Source organism: Hylaeus volcanicus, chromosome 7, assembly GCF_026283585.1.
Source record: "Hylaeus volcanicus isolate JK05 chromosome 7, UHH_iyHylVolc1.0_haploid, whole genome shotgun sequence".
Lineage (NCBI taxonomy): Eukaryota > Metazoa > Arthropoda > Insecta > Hymenoptera > Colletidae > Hylaeus > Hylaeus volcanicus.
The window spans coordinates 17,390,103-17,410,502 of record NC_071982.1 but is presented as its reverse complement, the minus strand read 5'-3'; the positions used below and the strand labels follow the sequence as shown (position 1 = coordinate 17,410,502).

Below are 20,400 nucleotides of genomic sequence, written 5' to 3'. Positions count from 1 at the left end.
AAATAGAGTACATTATACTCGATTCAGTTTAATTAACCCTCTATAAGGTCAAATATTTATTCTGCAAACAACTTGCAAGGCATTTACTTTGAAATATTTAAAAAATTCAAAGTAATGTTTATCCAAACATGTGATAAATTGTTTGCTAAGCGTGCAGGAAATTTCCCGCATAAATTCGCGGTAACTGGAGGAATCCTTCGCGATTTCGCCAAAGTATTCAATAAACAACGAGCCAGTTAGCGTTTGAAAAATGTTTCTATTTCAACGTTACAGGCCGGTATTTGCTAACAAAATTTAATGGCCGGACATTTACAATACAAATGCTCGCGCAACCGCGAATAGGATTATTATACGGGGACTTTATAATGGTTAGCAGGTCTTTGCCAGTTTCATAAAAAGCGTCGCGTAAAGTATTACTTATGTATGCTCGCGGGCGGTATTAACGTTATTTAACGCTGACTTTTAAGGCAGGCCTTATGAATCGCGGAACGGCGGCCCTCATTGGTCGCGTCCGAGCGAATTAATAGTCGCTCCCTTGCGCGAGACGTGCAATTATCCTATTTTCATCGAAAATCGGTCGGGGCTCGTTTAGATAATGAAATACACGCGCAGCGACGTTTCACAATTAATCTGACCGACCGGTATTTACTACGTTTTCTTTCTCGATACGCTGAAACCGCAACCATCCAATTATATGTCTAATTAAGGATAACGAATATTTTTGAGTTGTTAAGTTAGTACTGTGTATTTGCCGAGGGTGAATTGCAGACGTGTGATGTCTTGATAAGGGATGAACGGACAGGGAATCGATACGAAGACGCACAATTAGGGGCTCTAATAACGATAATAATCGTAGCACAGAAATAGATAGTCTGTCAACATGTTTGTGTAGTATTTTATGTATCACTCTTGTCCACAAAGCAGTAGGTATATTAAAACATTTCTTAAATTATGCCGGGACATTAAATCGAAATTATCAATTCATAGGTTACTTCACGAAGTAAATTATGCATCATAGTTAATGAAGCGTGGTGCTTCTCATTCGACATCATCAAATAACGCAAATTACAACGCGTTTTGTGTTTATGGTCCCATTAGCTCATTTTATAGGCTTCCAGTCCTCACAACCGACCGATCGTTCATTTCGCATTAAAGATTGCAATTGCGGACACGTGGAAAGCGGCTTCCAATCCGAACTTTCTTTTAACGATACTGACTGCGCGTCACTAATGTCCCGAAGAGTGTGTTTATGCGCGATTATATTCTTTACGTGCTCGATACAAATGTTATCGATATTATCCCCTGGCGAGGCTGAGGTTTTTTTATTATTCTCTGACTTAGATTATACATGTTATCATTTTAGTGTATATAAAGTGTTCTCTATATATAAATAAGTGACAATTGAAACATCGAAAATGGATAAACGCAGTAAGAAGAGCGAACAATAAAGACGAGGCTGAGTCGAGAGGGAAAAGGAGGCGAGGGGTCGAGGATTAAGCGCGAAACGCGGCGACGTCTGGTCGATCCGTTAATCCGCGCGAATATTAACCAGACTCGCGTCCGCGGTCCTCGTCCTTCCATATTTGCTCGGTGACGGCATCCTTCGGCCCCGGTGAACCGCTCGTTGCCATCGAGAACGAATAAAAAATTTTGGAGTAAGGTACTGCATTAACCAGACACCTACTCCAATTCAATTTTTCAACCAAATGCATTCGATTGTAAATACTGAGCCATTAAGCTCTTGGGAAATTAAAAAATACGTGAAATGAAACTAATTTTCATAGTTAGTTGTCAAAGCTCGAGTCAGTCATATTACAGAAAATCAACCTTCGACCCTGGTCGAGGTGGTTGTCAAATAATACCAAGAAGAACATACGGAAAATGAAAAATGAAACGTAAGTCCAATGATTCGCGACATTCCGCGGAAGTCACGCGTGTGTGGTGGTGTCCCACCGAACTGGGGGTGGTCGTAGGCGGAGGGTGGTGGTCGGGGGTGAAAGTGCGCGGCGCGGGATGAGAGAGTCATAAAATCGAGCGAAGTGAACGCCAGGAGGGAGACACTGAGTGATGTCGGTGACAGCCGCCGCCTCTCTGCCCTCCGCCGCCTCCGCCGCCTCCTGTCGCTATTACTCACCCAACGCCGAATACCATTCAAAGTTCGGAACCGCACGTTCGCGACCCAATTCCTGCGTGGAGTCAGCTGTTCGTTCGGTTCATTCAAAGCTCGATCGACCGCCGCCCGCCGGCTGACCATCCCCGTGGCCAAAACGCGACGAATTAATAACCGACGAAAAAGAGGAAGAAAAAACAAGAATAAAATAAAAACAGAACGCGCGCCGCGAGAAAATCGCCAGCTTTTCGCTGCCACAAACGGAGCAACTTGGACGGAAACTGTTCGGTCCTGACAACGGTAATTCTTTCATTGGACTCTTCAAGATTATTCTGGATCTATTTCTTGTAGACCTAGTTTCGAAAGGCTGGAATGAATTTGACTTCAGGTTCACTTTGTTTAGTTTTGAGAAAATTCAAATCCGAGGATATGATAAACACATGGTAAATCCACATAACAATATTGAATACAGTTTGAAAAGAATTCATAAAATCGAACTTGGTGTTTGAATGACCCCTCGCATCTCTTCGCTAGAAGACTCGCGAGGCAACGATGGCTGGCCAACGAGGCGTCCGACGGCCAGCATTTAGCGGAACGTCGTTATTTGTCAGGATCATCGACTGCGTTATTTCGGACGTCGAGGGACCGTCGACGGAATCCTTGCCAAGACCAGAGCGTTCCTACCTTCGCGACTATTCTACTATTTCTGGCGCGATGCGCGCGGGGTTCCTCCGTTTGGCAATGATGCGCGCGGAAAATTTCGGAGCACGTATGTCTGGGATGAATTAAAATCCCTGGATACAAATTTCTAATAACGAGAAAAATTCAACCAACCATTTGTCTGCTACTCGATGAATAAACATTAGTCTATCGAGGTCCTAGATCTTTTTTTCTATAGCTTTAGTACAGGTTAGTGATACTTCGTTCTAGATTTTGAAATTTGAAGATTTCTGAAGAAATGAGCGTATCTTTGTTCTGCTTTTGATAAAGAACCAACCTAATTACGGTAACAAATAGCTCACTGATCTAATGACCAATGGAATGGATCAAATTCAGAGATGGAGCTGATTCAGAAATGGAGCAGATCAGGAATCGAGCTGATTCAAAAATAAAGCAAATCAGAAATGAAGCAGCTTTAGAAATCAAGCAGATTCAGAAATGGAGCAGCTCACGAGCCCAACAAATCACTGCTCCGATTTCGATACTCGACACTATTCAACAAAATAGAATGGCACGTAAAGTTTCGCCTACCTAAGAAACCCTTTCGTTCCTTCCATCACTCAGCGCCTTTCGAGCACGCGTGGAGCGTACAGTGCGGTGTGGTGCGATGGAAGCTCGCCCTAGACGCACCGGAGCGACACGACGCGGGAGTACCGTGACGTGAAATCCGTATTCCCCTTAGCTATACGCGGAATCGGAGTATTCTCCCGACCCGATATCGTTCTCGCCCTCGTGTTCGTCGGTCTCCCGTCGTCGTCGTCGTCGTCGTCCGTCGGCGGTCACGTTGGTAGTGGTGTAGCGATGGCGGAGAATACTGTGGTTCGCGGTTCCGTCGTCGTAGCGCTGCGATCGTCAGGCATTGGAGGGGAAGTGGGCGGAGCGATGGGGCGGATTGGCCGCGCGCGATAGGCGTGGTCGCGAACCTCCCACTCCTTGGCGTAGCGCGGCGCTGATTGACAGTTGGCGAACGACTGCGGACGGCGCAGGATCTAAAACCGCGCTAGGCGCTGCTCTCCACGCTCGCTCGGGTCGCTCTTCTCTTACCCGTGGATATACCCGGTGCTTTTTCGTGGGGGAAGAACTCGAAACACGCATATCCCTGTGGCTGCCTTTGCCCGCGCGCAACATATACACCGACCTACCGCCTTCTGTCCGCCCGGAGTTACGAGTGGCACACGCAGTAGTAGTTACGGTCAGGGAGGAGGGTCGGCCGCCGTCTACGCGGACAGCTCTCTCGCGCGTCTCCTCTTCTCTCTCTGCGCGACACCGGTTCGTTCAGTAATCGCCGCGAGGAGGAACGCGCTTCTTCTTACGCGACTCCGTCGTCGACCCCGGGTTTTTGCCTTTATCGAAGGGATATCAGTTTCGACGCGTACGCCGGTTGTGTGCGTCGATCCCGCGCGCACGTTCGAACTACGCGCACGATCCATCGATCGATCGGTCGTGGCAACGCCGCCCGGATTTAAAGCGCCAAGTGGACTGTTTTTCCCCCCTTGGGTGGCAGAGTGCTTACGAGCTACGCCGAGACACGGGTCACGGCTGTTCTCAGTGTAAACGGAGTCCCTCGCGCGCGAACGTGTCCCTTTAATCTGGTCCGACTCCGTTTCCCCCCTGCTGCGTAGTGGAACCGCGGGACGACGCGTTGACTTGGCGCCAATACTCGAAGGATGTAACAGCCGAGCATCGTCAGTGACCATACAAAACCGGGGGTGTTTTGCGTCGTTTGTGAAACAGTGCTCCGATCAACGGGACGCGGTACAGTGGACAAGAGCAGCCCCGACCAATAATTACGTGATTAGCGATCGTGTTCGTTAGTGATCCGTCGGGTTTCGGTTTCGGAGCAGCGCAAACGCGAGTTCTATCCGTCGGTGATCGAGTAGTCTCTACCGCGAATTATTCGTACCAAGTCTCGTCTAACACGACCCAGAAGAATCTAGTTACCTGAGTTACGCTCCATTAAATTCGAGGAACGATACAGAGGATTCCCAGCGTGCGCATGAGAGACCACGTGCTCAAGTGATCAGAGAGGATAATGTCGCGGCAGTGACGCCACGCAGAGGCAAGGTCTCTGGGCGTCTGGTCAGCGGGTACTTCCGGCGTTGGCCGCGACGATGAGGAAGCACGCGTGTCCGGCCGTAGCCGTGGTCCTCCTGCAGCGTTCAAGCGTGCGTCCCGAGCTCTGCTGACGCTCGCTCCGATTCATCGCCGTGTCACAGCGTCTCGTCGTCGGTCGACTCGGATCCGGGGTTCGTCGAGGGCCGACGGTGCCGCCTCATTTCAGCGTCCATCAGCCCCGAACGGGAACGGGACGACGTCTCTGCACGCCGTCGGGTCGGCGAACGACCCGCGAACATCGCCAAGGACTCACTGCCGACGGCCACCAGCGGATTTTCACCTGTGCATCTGGGCTCCAGACGAGGCTGAACGCGCGATCATAAGTGCGACGCACGGGCATACGCCGCGAATAGTGCGGGAATCGCGTGTGTGTGTGTGAGAGAAGTGGTTACTTGCTTATACTGTGGGAAAATACAGCCGCTACGGTGGCTCAGCACGCAGAGTTCCCCGGCGCGGCCAGGGCGTTCATGGCGCAGCCAAGGGTACGTGGATCTTACATCGTTAAGGATAGATCGCGAAACAAGTGATTCTTAGGCGAGGGCGTCCTTTGTTTTTGTCGTGAATCACGCTAGTCGTGGATCGAAAACGTGTCCGTCGATGTGTGGAGATGGCGGGTATCGCGTTTGGAGTAGGCATGTGCTCTGGGTGTCCTTTGGTCTTGAAATGTAGTTTAGAAAGATATATAGCCTCGTGAGAGTGTCCTTTATGATACTAGCTTGAGGAGAATTCGAGTTTCATGGGAATTTGTGGCCTCCGCGGTGAGTGCTGACGCGAAGTGTTTGGTATAGGAGAGTTTGAATCCGAAGCGAAAACTAAAATGTTCCCCTGTCCAGTGAACGATAAGTAACTGTCGCGAACCCCAATATTTCCGTCGGTGGATGGACTTTATCTATGTAGGTGAAGATGGTCAGGCTTCTAGGCTAACTTCTATCTTATATGGTGTAAGAATATTTACCAAGTAAATATTCTTCGATCTCTTAGATTTTTTCTAAATTCGAATTCCCGCACTTTTTGAAAAAGACTCAATGACTCAAGCATCAAAGGAGCAGGGTGGAGCGATTTTCTTCTATGAGAGTAAGAATCTGTTCTACTCTGATGGACATTCGATTTGCTTAGGAATCTGTGGCCTCGAAGTGTTTGATACAATTGAGTTCCATTTGCCTCGTGAATGATAATTATCGTGAACTCCAACGTGTCCGTCGGTGGGTGGACTATGTGTCCTTATCTTTCGGTGTAGAGATGATCAGGCAACTTGGGAAACTTGCATCATCGTTAGTGTAACACGATTTACACCGCACTACAAGTGTGCAACGTAAATGTTTTCTAATCCTTCGTACTCCAAATGTTTTCATTCAATATGAGTGACTGGCACCTTCGTGTTCTGTGAAAAGTGCTTTTCCTCTAAAGTAAATTTATAAAAACTCACACCTTAAATTTTATTTCGTCAATTTAATTCGTGTCGTAAGTAATATTCAACCTGAGTTGTGGTTCGTATAGTGGCGCCAGTGGAGTGCGAAGGGTTAGATGGTATCGTGAAAGTGCTCCATAAATTTGTAGTAATACATGTTAGATACGAGTTTACAAAAAATTCGCGTTTCGTAAGAATGATACCAGTTCGTGAATTCTGACGAAAGTGTTTCGCCCAGTAGAGATTGAGACTATCGATAAAAAGTGTAAGGTATTTGGTAGGAAATGAATAGTGAATTCAAGCTTTGTTGTCTTGTGAATTGTAGTCATCGTGAACTTGAAAGTGTCCGTCGGTGGGTGGACACTGTGTCGAGTTGAAAGTGGTTAGGCTACGAAGTGAAAATGCAAAATTCAAGTGTAGTACATGTTGTATCTGTGGGTACTAATAACACACGTGCTTTCTTGGCCATTTTTTTCTTATAATGGTGACTGAAAATGTAACCGCGATAGTGACAGGAGGTTCAACTTGGAATAACTAATGTTAGTCCGTCAGTCATCGACGCTCCAAAGTCATTATTTTCATGTATAATACGAGATTTTTAAGCAAAGCATGTTTGCTAAAATGAATTACCATTTTGTACATGTTGGACCTCGATGCGTAGAAAATAATAATAAAAAAAAAATATTTTATAAATATTCCTATTTCACTCCAAGTGATCCATAGTATAGCGCTCCAATCCAGGTAGCTTTCCCCCTAAGTTTCCTTTGATGTAGCGAGGCAGAGAGTTCGCAAAAAAATTCGAGTTTCTAGCAGAGTTCAAATCTGTCGACTAGCTTCCAACCGAGTAAGATATTCAGTAGTCGACGAGTTTGTACACAGAGTTGAACGTAGAAGGACTCCGTTGTTTACGTGGAATCTCGCTGTAATTGAGCAACGTTGGCTCTATCGTGCATAGTAGTGATCGGCGACCAAATCAATAGAATGGTTTAAAGGATTCGCAGTTTGATTCATAAACATATTCTCTCGTTCTGAATGGCAGTAGCCTTCCATTCTAGGAATTCAAAGCAAATCGAGTTTGTCTCGTCGATCGACTCCAGTGATGTGCAATGCATTCGAGATAATCTAAATAAAAATTATAAAACACGAGTGAAAAGTAACTTTCGACGCGTTATTCGTTTGATAAAAATTACAATCAAATTACTTGCATTTCACGTTGAACGAGTGAAGCTTATTCGATTAAGCGTCCAATCGAATGAACGTTGGAAATAAATGTCTGTGCGAACATTTTATTTGTCACGTATTATTCGAATAAAATTCTCTTTGCACTATAGAAATCCTTTATCAGTCGAATATAATAGAGTGTAACAGGATACTGTAGAATAGAAGAATCAGTAATTTCCGAATGAAAGTGTGGTGTCAACGATCAAAACCATAGTGTTTGAATAGATATATTCTCCTATTCATAGTGCTTTCGTCTAGGTTGGAATTCAAAGGAAATCTACTCCGTTTCTTCTTCATATTGTTCATATGAGTACGGTAGATTCTCTTTGTAGATGTACTGGTGTATAAATTCTGTCAAAAAATTCAAGAAAATCAGTCGTTTCTTGTCTTGTCTTTCGTTTCGTCTCTAGAATAAAGAAATATCTTTCTATTTGAATGGAGTGCAATCACTTTTCAAATGAACGTCAGTATGGGGTCCTATTATAACGTTTAAGAGTACAAATTGTTTCTCGATGAATATTTATCGTGTGAAAGTGTGGTGTTGACGTCTACGAGTAGAATCATAGGAGTGTTCCAAGGCATTCAAAACTAAAAATTCTTCTTAACCAGACTTTTGAAATTCAAAAATGAATACACAATAATACCGTGTAGTTCAAGAAATTTAGTTCAGTGAATAACACCCAGTATTCCCAGTAATATGTATCGCACGAATTGCGGTTTGGAGGATCAGAAATTCATCGAAATAACCCCGGACAACCCAGAATTATCCTTTTACGTATGGTCGAACGCCCGCAGACATTCGAGGAATTGATTACGATTCTTGTCGTCGACTGCAGTTTCGTTCACGCGATTTCAGATCATCGGTTATACACGAACTCTTATTGGGAACTTGCAGTTGTTCAGAAAAATGTCAGTTCAGCTGCTCCTTAGCTGGCCGTCGGACGCGATACACCGTCGAATGGGATTCCATTCTCGCATTTCCGACTTGAAACATCTTTTCGATGGAGGTGCTCGTCGTCTGTGATATTTGGAGTTAGGGATATTTCGTTGAGTTATTTTGGAGTAAGATTATTGACTGAAAGTTTTGGTGTTAGATGACTGATCGTATATTTTGGAGTAAGATCATTTTCTCCACATTTTGGAGTGAAACGATTGACTCAACATTTTGGAGCAAGATGACTGATTGAACGTTTTGGAGTAAGATAATTGATTGAACATTTTGGAGCAAGACTGGACGTTTCGGAGTAAAATAAAAATAATATAAATTTGCAATGCAAACGATGAATAACGTCTACTCGAAATATTTCAGAAGTGCTACGATTAGAATATGCTTTGTGCTATGACCAACAAATATTCCCTGAAGTGAAAAACAGTGTTTCGTCGCGTATAATAGTTCTATTCAGTGGTCGTGGAAAGTTCCCCGTCGATAATTGTAATACAGTTTTGTTCGTCGCAATGTCAGAGCGGAGTTAATTTTAGGCGGAGTTTTCCGTGGAGTTTTTCCAATTTCCGCGACGCGTACAGTTTTATCGCGGCTCGAGCAAGTGAAAAATGGTATCTGCACCGATAAAGAGCTTTACGCGATCGGAGATAACCGTCAGATCGCTCGCGTGCCCGCCGATTTTTCGAGTGACGGAACCAAAACACGCGCGCGCGACGTTCCAGGCGTCGAGGCGTCCCGCCGTCGGCATGACGCTCGACGTCGGCGTCCATATCGCGACGAAACGTTTCCGTCGACCTCTGAATAGGTCGCTATCGACGAATTACCTTGTTATCGCCCCTGCAATTTTCCTTTTTTCCTCCAAAATTGGACCTCCGTTCGCGGATGGCTTTTGACACCCCACCTTCTTTAAACATTACGATTACGGAAGTCTGTGGTCTAATCGATTGAGATAGGTAGAACAATTGCAGGATGGTTATTTCAGCAACTGTGATTAAAATAAAGTGTTTCGAAAAATTGGTAATGTGTGATATCTGTTAATGAAGTGTGGGGGATATTTCCTTGAGCCGTTAGAATAATTACAAAGAATTGTTTATTAAGGCGCTTTATTTTGAGCGTATTGTAGTACGACTCCTTGAAAGGAAGTTCTCTAGGATATCTTCTTTTTTACTTTAATTATAATATCGATTAGAAAAGAGTCTTTCCTTCGCATAAAGAATTTTCCGTCTGACGTCCAAACCGAAGATTATGATATCTCGCGATATAATGCTATCAAGTATGAAGCGTTTTGGTTAAAATTCATAAACACGTACGCAACGAATTCGGAAGTGTGGAATGCGAGTAAAGTGTCGAGCACGAATCAGGATGATGTTAAGTACGAATCGTATGTTTCTGCGTTGAGTTGCGTTAGGTCACGCGGTGACATTTTCCTGAAATTTGAATTTTAATCTCCATACGTTGATATGCGCGGAATGAATTTCGAAAGTAGTTTGGCTTCCAATCTGTATATTGATATAGTTTTATTATTATTTATTAATATCGACGATGATAAAAGTGTGGTGTACAATGCAGAAGTAGTGGGTCGAAAAAATGTGTATACTTGCGCTTAGAGTTCAGCATAAGTTAGATAGGAACGAATCGGACGTTTATGACTGGGAAAAAATCTACATAATTACCATAGGAGTGTGGAGATACAATATCGCGATTTATTGGATCGCATGTTATTAGGTAATGTGGAATGTCTTGGTACGTGTAATAGGAATACTATAATTATTGGTTACGTCGAGCCAACGATGCCGTTGTTTACTTACAGTCAGACATTAGTACGACATGTCAGTTTAATTATAATTAATTTCGTAAGTATGGAGATGTTGATCTTGGAGATATATTCCCATTTTAATTTGTTTTACAATTATGCTTAGAGATCATTGTATTGTCAGACGAAGATACCATCAGGAATACAATAATAAAATTAAGAACCGTAATCGCTGAATTATCAGCATGAATCGCCATCAGATTTTTGTATGATTCAAGTGATTATAAAATGCCTCAAAACTAATCTGTTTTTAGATTTAGTTTTGTATTTCTGAGAATAATGAAGCATTGAAACGTAACATGAACGAACTTATTTACCGAAGACGACCGAAATTATGGTCGAAAACGCGATAACAAATACGAAGTTTGTAGAGGCTACGACAATTTTCATAATTTTATTTACAAGCACGCGATTATTCTAATGGTCGTGTCGCACTGGAAATGACAAATGAATGCACGAGAAGTGGGCTGTAGAATTTTGCGAAAAATGAAAGGTATATCAGTCACTGTTGATATATTATTCCGTGTTATTTTTGTGCTTGTATCTTAAGTACCCTCGCAATACTCACGTGTGTACTGCTAGACTGATATCTGGGAAATTATCCAAGTAAACTGAACTCTTTCTAACAAGTTGAGAATCGCGTACTCTGAGACCTGTCATCGTACTTGTACCTTTTATACGCATACGAATGTATGAATCTTAGATAATTTAACGAATATTCCCATTATCGTGGCTTGGTCAGGTCTAATTTTGATTCATTGGAAATTCTCAATATATTGTTAAAAAAAAACACAAACTCAAATTTCAATACAACCCTCTAAGGATTTGGGTATCTAACCTAGTATAAAGTTACTTTTGATTAATCGATAATTTGTTCCGAAGTAGTATCGAGCAAACTATTGATATTCAAATAACACGAATGTTATACATCGCAAAGTTATTGACTTTAAAATATGATGTGCATATTGGTTTGTCACCGTCAGTTCTGAAAAGGTTAAAGATTAACTTTTTAATTACGTACCGGAAATTCTTGTCACCCACGTGCGAGTGACATGGTCAATTATATCGTTAATTTTCATGTAGCATGTCAAGGCAAAAATTTATTACTACGTAACTTTCAAAAACGATTACCTACCGTTACAGAGTAGGTATCATTTCTTGTAGTAGCCTATTGTGATTCTACGAAGAGGGACAATGTCTTCAATATACTTCTCAAACAATTTTCCGAAGAATTGTCTTTGGTAATATCTGCGATCATTTTTCAAACGTTCATCAAACTTAAATTCACACTTGGCACATTATGTAATAAAAATCTTTCTCGCGTATGAATTCCTTGCAATTCATCTCATTCAAAGGTACCAACAAGAAAGTGTACCTTCAGTACTTTATTTGCAGTTCAATACCAGCTATCAATTAATTTGTTCTGATCTGATCGACCCAAGGAAAAATCGCAGGCCCAAACTGTAAAAATTCCATCTACCTCTTCTATTTTCTTCCTTTTTTTTTTGGTGGAGTAGAACGAAAGTGTACGCCATCGAGGCCGTTACCGGGATTAAAAATTCCTGGCCCGGTGAATAGCGTCGATTTTTGTCCACCGCTGTACCACGAACGAGCCGTGATTATGTATTTATGGGTATCCATCAATCACTTTCGCTCTCCCGATTGCCGCGGATATCGGCCTTTAGCCCGCCAGGATTAAAGTCGTATCGATTTCTCGTCCGTTCCATTCGCTTGTGCCCGATGAGATGATTTTTTCTACTATTTTGTATAAATTTTACAATTTGTTCCTACCCAGAGCCTATCTGCAATTTTAATGCACCTAATTCTGGCATAAACAGGCACAGCTCGTTGTTTACTAAACGTTACAGGATAGCGAGTTACAAACGTTGTATCTGAAAAGTGAGGAATAATACTTAATAAGAATTCAGAGTATGCAGATCACCGATAGTTTATTATTTAAGAGCATAGTGGGCCAGTGGAAAAATTAAACAGAAATGTTTAAATAAAGTCCTGTTTGAAAATTGTATGTGCTTCTTCGTGTTACAGTTAGTTACATTGTTTCGTTTATCTTCCCAGGAAATACATATTATTATACTCGCAATTTCATGCATCATATTATTAAATGAGAGGAAAACATATTTTCATTTACATTTACCCATGCTAATTAATTTTTGCTCTTTATATTATCTTTACGCTTTTGTAAGCATGTTAGCATAGATTTCAAAGTAACGAAGTTTTAGTAAAATGTCAGTATAATTTTTCCCTATCGTGTTCCACCGTTGTTCGTGGTTCCATTTGGAGGATTTGGCAAGCACCAAAAACTTTTGTGATTTTTGTCTATTTCGGTCGGCGTTTTGGAGAGGGAGAGTGGGATCTTTGGTAACGGTACATTAACGAGTGGAGGAAAACGGAGTGTCGTGGGTCATTCGGGATCGAAAGTCGTCGTGGAATTTCTGCGCTCTGCTTCGTCGTTCTCCTGAGTTTTATTCCAGACTTCGAGAAGTATCCTCTCGAATGGCGTCTATTTCGGTAGTCGCGCGAAAGAATTATTGTGACATTTAATTTTACGCTACTTAAATTTTTATTCGTTTATTTAGGAGATGTTTAGTGGGATCTTTTCGCCAGAAAATTTGAGTTTTTTACCTTATCTGTTTAGGGAGATGTAGTTTATTTAGTGAATTTATTCTTAATATCAATTAAGGGATACAAATGGAATGTATCTAGCAAGAGTTGTGTTGAACGCAAGGTGAAAGGACGAGCGAATGAAGCTATTTTAGAACCTAACCCAAATGCTTGATCTTATAATACCATTCGAATTAACTAGAGTGATTAAATCGTTAGAAATGACGCAAACAACCCATGGTTAATACCGTGAGATTTTACTGAATATTCAGCTTGTATGGAATGGCTAACTTTCAAACGATTCGAAAGAAATACTTAATGGAATCGATTTGTTTCACCTCCTGTCTTAGATCACTGCGCAATCGTTCCCTGTTCCGAGCACGAAAATGAATCAACCTTTCTAGTATCGGCTCAGGTTCTCCAATTTGTGAATTTGTATATTTTCTTTGGTGTAGGAAGAAATTCATAAATTTAGCACAGGAAAAGAATACTCATTTTTAGGAATATATTTTTATCGATCCTTTTCAAGTCCAAGAACGATCATTGTCAGGGCTTAAAAATACTATAATAGGAATGTACATTAAAACATCATTATAGGTGCATACATTAAAACATCGTTACAATCGCATACTTCTAACGAAGTATGAAAAAATCCAATCAACCTCGAAGAAAGCTAATACTGACTGAAAAATAAAGGAATCTACTAAAAAAATATATCCACCTTCTGTAGTGATATCAATAATAATACCAAGAGATAAATCGAAGCCGTCGATGACTTTAGCGTCAAGATTAGGTGCATTGCAGTTTACAAGCATCCGTTGTATGCCAAAAGCATCAAATTTTTGCGCGAACGCAACACAGACTCTAATTATTTCTAGCCCCGTGGAAAAGTGGTTCGAAAGACGGAGAACGCCGTGGGTAGGCCGCCTATCGTCGAATCTCGGAGCGATGATCCTCGCCCTAAAATCGACGACCGGGTCGAAAAAGAGTGGACGATAAAGCGGGGCCGGTGCACGATGCATCCTCGAGATAGGCGAGGCACATGGCGCTGTCCCGGTGCATGCGTGTACGTCGCAATGTTTTCCAAATGTCGACATCAATCAGAAAGCAACGAACAGTCACCGGGCTCTTTCTCTCTCCTGCCAACGGCTTTCTCTGTCCACGGAATCCCAGCCATGTTTCTGCGAGCTAGCTGCTCGAGGAAGACGTCCCTTAAGCTTCGTTCACAAACGGTGCTGCGTTGAAATTGTTTGGAAATTTAACCCTTTAAAATGGAACGCGTATCAGTCGAGGAGAGCCTTGGGCAAAATTACTCCAAAATATTTTGTTTTACTTGTGTGTATGTGTTAAAAATGACGTTCGTATGGAATTGATTGGGAGGCTATTTTTAGACGAGACATTGCGTGCCAGGAAAAGTCAGGACTGTATTTTTTTTTTAAATTAATTGCTAAAGAAGACTTTATTTTGGAGCAATTAGCCAAGTCTCCTTACGAAACGCGTTCTTTCCAAATTTATACAATTTCGATTTGAGATAGTTTGCCTCCGAGGAACGTAACTGGTTTCCGGGGTATAAATTTCCTCCTGGCAGCAATTAATAATCAATTATCTCGGTACGTGTTCCGAGTCGATAATAAGTCGAGCAAATTGGTTGTGGTTCGACATTCGAAATTCCGACGTTTCACAGTAATCGAGGTAATGGGATGTGCGTTCGGATCAATCCTTAAAACATATGGAGAGGGATCTCGAAGTCTGGGTCAGTTCTGGGTTATTACGATCAATTATGATCATTCTGCACCAAGCAACCGTTGGAGTTAGTTACAGGAGTATTTATAGAACAGTAATCGTAATTGCGACAAGCAGTTTTCTTTCCTAAAATAACCACAACAGTCTTTTTTTTCCGTAATAAGCGACGTTTTTAATACGAAAGAACATCAGCCAGTTTCGTGCCAGGTCTACGAGAGCTCATCGGTAAGACTTATCTTTATCTAGGCAATCCTGCCTTTTGCCTGGTGTCCAGTAACCGTGACGCTATTAATCGTTTGACTAGTCTCCAATTACTTGATAGTTTATGAGTACGTAATTAGTTCGAACAGGTTATTCGATTAATAGCGTCACATTTAAAGCAGAATCTGTTAGATAAGACTCACTTAGATGAATCCTAGTATCTTCCAGGGAACGTGTATTATTTGCTCCAAAAAACCTGAATATTTTTAAATCGTGCCAGGGAAAGAAATAGAACGTAGATCAGGTGAAACGAAACCTTAACATCTACCTGTCACTCGTTTCAAGAAAATTGGAGGCTTTCTCCTACAAAACTATTGCAACTTACTCGATACTTGACGCGTCAACGCGTGACAAGAAACCCAGACCCTCGTCTCGCAAATTTTTCGCGTGTTGAAGATTAATAGCTGGGTGGAGCTTCGATATTTCTCCCCACGTGCGATTATAAAATTGATTTCGACGCCGAGGGTGTACCGAGGCGAGAGAGAAAGAGGCTCCAGTTATTGGGTGATTAAATATGTAGGTTGCTGGCCAAATAAATCACTCTTCGCGCGTTTTCTACAGTTTTCATCGCATTTACATATTAACGAGGAAGGATGCTTCTCAAATATTTGACACATTTTTGAATCGAAGAGCGACAGATAAGATTTAAATTAAGGACTTACATTTCGATTAACATCCACTATAATTAATGTTGAAATAATTCTACAAGTTTCTCATTGCTCAAATCTCGAAATATATAGTTCGCACATAAATATATCACTATCATATTACTTTTAATTGTTGGGTGTTTACTTGCCGCCGACGGCAGATTTCTGAGGTAATTTTCATGGATCCACTATGGATTTTCGTTGATTTATCCCTTCGAATGGGCACGATCGCCGAGAGTATTGATCGAAAAAGGGAATACGCGTGTTCCTCTTCGCGGTTCCCCGCCTTTCTTCGTCCGGTTGATTTATATCGAGGCGTTTGAGCACACTCGCCTTGAGCTATTCGCTTGCGAACGATCTCGAGCGAGGATCCTCTTCTCGATTCGATCGTTCCCGCTCGCGGATTTCATTCCTGGCAGACCAGGAAGACGCGCGGTTCTCGTTCGTCGTCGGCTCGCGTGGATTATTACGCGAGCGTCTATCTTTAATTGCGTTATGAATATTTCATCGCGACAGCAGCTGCGCGTCGGGCTGGAATTTATGCCAAATAAATAGTCTACCTCGGGACTCGCTAAGGTGGGTGATGGTTTACCCATTTGTGAAATTTAGGGGCTTCGCTGGTTGTCGAGATTAGGTTTACGACTCGTTCCGTAATTATTATAATTCCTTATCATCGTTGGCTGAACATGTTTTAGATCTTTTTTAATATGCGGTAGGCGTGGAATAAAAAATTAAAATGAAAAGTTTAAGTGCGAAATCGCGGTGTATCTTAATTGTCTTTATTTCTTTTTTATTATAATATTATTCTCTTTCGTGCAAGGAAGCGATAAATTTGAACGAAATACTTTGAATGATTTAGAGAATTTATGCAAGACGATGAATGGTATTGTATCCTATCTGCAATAGGATACAAAACGTGCAATTCGAAGTATGCCGCGCTGCGTCAGCCCTGCGCTCAATGCGCACCTAACCTCAAAGTCGCCGCGCGTCCTTCGTTCAATCGCATTTAAGATATTCTGCTCGATCGACGAGTGATATCTTCATAGCTTCGCCGACGTGAGTTATTAGACGCGGCTTCGCGTTTTTTCGGTCCATTCCTGGCGATGGAATTTATTTTCCGTTGCTGTTTTTCGCGCGCAGAGCGCTCCATGGTCGATGGTTTCCTGCATTCGATCGTGAGATCAACCTGAACTTGCTTCCCTTCCCAACCCCTTCGAAACTTCATGCTTTATACCATTTTAAATTCGTACTTCATCATAAATAACAGATTCTAGATATATTTAAAAGAATTCTGTTTATATTATTTGCTTTACTACGAAGAATTGTTATTCCTTTCATGTAATTCTTTTTGAAATAAACAATAAGATTTCAATTTGTTCATTTATGTTTTTGGACATCTCAAATTTCATTGTGATGAGACTTGATCGATTGTAAAATCTTCCTTAATGCAGCTCAAACAACTGACTTTAGACTTAAATACGTACTATGAGTTTTCAAAGTACCCTCGATGGAGCATCCAGTCTTTTTGAGAACACTTGAACCCTCGGTTCAGCCATCTATAATCTCGATTCAAAACAATCGATCTAAAGGCACCCTTTTTGCTCTGAAGTGTTTATATTAAACAGTCACGTAATGGGGTCATAATTTGGATTACGTCGAGATTCGATGCACCCTTTCACCTAACCCATAGGTGGGCAAAATTTCATTCGAATAATAGATTACGAACAGATTCGTCGATTTCTTCATGTATTTTAATAACATACCATTTTTCTTTATCTAACAAACAGCAAATTAAGACTGGCTTGCCTTTCATTCGGTATTCGAATTGTTCATCTCGTATAAGAATTTCGCGTCTGGTATCGAGGCAGCGTGCGTAACGAATGAAATTGGATGAAGCACGAACGCGAATCTCTGGAGCGTTTCCGCGATGTCACCTTGGCTAACGGTTGTAATTAAGGATTCTCGATTACCGTGCACGCCGTGGTCCCGTTCATTTCGCGAAAGCCACACGCGTGTCGCCTCGATAACCGCAAATTTTTATCGTTCGTTTTATTTCACATTTTTTTTTTCTTCTTCGATTCCTGTTTTTTTTTCAACGATAAAATTACGGGCTCTCGGCCTCGACGATGGAGCAACGTAATTACCGTCAATAATCGGCGTGCTTTCGTTTCCGCGGTGCCGTGACAAGTTACACGATGCGACCAGTCAAGAAAATCGTTGGCTTCCTTGCTACCGATCGATCCCTCGATACAACGATCGCCGAGAAATCCTGTCCACGCAATGTGAATTTGTTCCACGGTGTTCCAGTATTTACTGTCGTCCCCGTTTCTTTTTCGATACGATATATTAATTGGCGTCGAACTTCTTGTACGGTTAACATTATTTAAGTGCTTGTACCTTGATAAAAATTAGACGTATGAGTTGTCGGTACAAGCTGGTCTTTAAGCGGTTCAGAGGTTCGAATGGTTGTTTTTTTATCAAAATTAGACATATAAATTGTCGATACGAGCTGGTTTTTATTTAGATCGGTGCTTTTAATTATTTCATTCTGGCCCTCCTCGTTGTTAGTCGTTAGCGATGCCTATCGAGCAGGGGGATAGTTTTCTTAAATATAAATATTCATGGCAAATGTCGTGTGTACACAAATCAAATTCAAATATTAATCAATGTTCTCTTCGTGGAATGCATGTACTCGCAGACATGTTCACATAAATTCCGATTAATAGCTATAGAAATTGCTATGTCATGCTCGATGTTATCTGTATTATCTAAATTCCCGGTATGTATCTGACATCTAATTCTTCTAATTCTGACACGAAAAATGTGTACGTGCAATCTGGATGAAAGAACAGCGATTTTACGAAAATAAACTCGCGAATCACTATACATTACTCATGTTGTAGGCCTTCTTCAAATTTGTTGGAGACAATATTCTTCTACAATGTTCACTGATATTAATCTTCTTGTCAGAGTATAGTCTGCGTGCCAGGTTTGAGACATATACACAGTGAAAATTCTGTTATTCAATGGAATCGAGTTTTGGTACCATCGGACTTGGAGTTAAAAATTCGAATGACTTAAACTCGAATCTGATCACCGAGTTCCATCGAGAAACAATTTCTGTAACTTCTAAGTACAGCTCCGAGCCATCTTCTTGTCAGTCCTCAGGCTACCATCGCTAGCTCTCTCGATTAAGGAAAAGGACCAACGTCTGACATCCGAGGGATGTTTCCACGATAAATTCCTGTGTCTCCGTATTATTTCACGGCGCGGCGGAAATAAATTCCGCCTATTTTTGCGTTCTACGGCGAACATTCCACGGCTATGGCACTCAGGGCAAGGACGGCTGTGGCTTCTATTTTTAATGCTTTAACTGCTCGAAATCGATGCGCCCGATGGAGGACTTCGCAATGTGGCGGTTGTTCGCGACGTCGCTGACACTGCTCTAGCGAAAGTGAAGCGAAATAAAAGACTGTACCCCGCACAGTGTCTTGGCTCTTGCATTGCATAATGCGCCCAATTGGGAACACAATAAAAACAGTCCCTGTGAAGTTAATTGAGGAAACAGGATTCACGCATGATGTTTTAGGGGACACCTACCGACTCTACAGATTTAATTGCTTGTCCTATAAATTTTATTTATTTCGACATTTGATAAGAAATTATTGTACCTGTTGGGACCGTGGATTAATTTTTTTTGTTTATTTTTGATTTTAGTACGACGATGGCGGGCTGCACGCGAGTTACCTCGAGGGCGGAGGTGGCGGCGGTGGTGCAGGGCTGTACGACCCGCACGGGAGCGCCCGGGGTGTACCAGGCCTCCATCACAGTCCACACCTCGGGGGTATGGGACCAGCGCACCCCCAGTACCCTCCGCCACCGCCACAGCCACCCCAGCATGTACTCGCGGCGGCGGCCGCGGCTGCTGCGTCTGCGGTGCCTGATGTCCACAAACGCGACAAGGACGCCATCTACGGGTAAGCTTACATATTTACACCCTTACTTATTTATTGAAACGCCTTGCAAGTGGTCTACAGAAAAAAAATTAGGTCCATGAAGGATTAAACACGTTCACCACCCCGCCATGTGTATAGACTATCGCTCCATATCACGTAACTGCTTCATATATATATATTTCGTAAAACAGCTGTTACAATTGCTAAAACATTTGACTTTCCAAGAAACTTCCAAGGCCTCGAGTCTATCGACGGTTCAATTAAACGAGTGTCTAAAATTAAAACGTGTTAAAACGCCTTATCAGAGAGAGTCAGACGTGCACGCGCGCGGTTTCCGTTAGTACGCCTATTCTTTGATGTTCTTGTTAATCTCGTCGTAATTTTACACATCGACTGGCATCGCGGAATGCAGTATTACAATGGGGTTTGATAAATCGTAATGGCCGCGTGATTTACATGAAAATTCATGAAGCGTTGCGTGCTTATTTCTTTATTACAATCTCCTCGCTTCGCGACACAGAAACGTTCAGTCGGCACGCGTTAATATTCAACGTTTCTGGTTCGCCTGAGGGAAATTCTTCCAAAGTTTTTCGCCTGCTAGGAAAACTTCCCCGCACGCAGGGACGGATAATATCAATTTCCTCTTGAGATAGGCGGGGTGATATCGAATAAGTATTTCACTTGCAGGACAAAGAGTTTATCCCGTGGCGCATTACTTATACAGGTTCCTCGATTACAAAGAAAACTTCCTCTCGGATGAAATTGATCATTTGCATCATTCACCTTTGATTTTATTCAGTCGTCGTATTTTATTATTCATTTTATTCATCGTCGTAAATCA

General features: G+C 42.2%; 1 protein-coding gene across 5 annotated transcripts in view; it reads left to right on the top strand.

Moving 5' to 3' along the window:
- The first annotated feature begins 3,813 nt into the window (after positions 1-3,813).
- The window catches only part of LOC128880403 (homeobox protein homothorax), a 440,840-nt gene continuing 424,253 nt past the window's right edge, over positions 3,814-20,400 (top strand). For all 5 annotated transcript variants that reach the window (XM_054130450.1, XM_054130449.1, XM_054130448.1 and 2 more), the window contains exons 1-2: positions 3,814-5,427; positions 19,321-19,580. In XM_054130450.1, the coding sequence (XP_053986425.1) occupies positions 5,413-5,427; positions 19,321-19,580 (275 nt within the window). In that variant the 5' untranslated portion in view covers positions 3,814-5,412. The remainder of the gene's footprint in view (positions 5,428-19,320; positions 19,581-20,400) is intronic.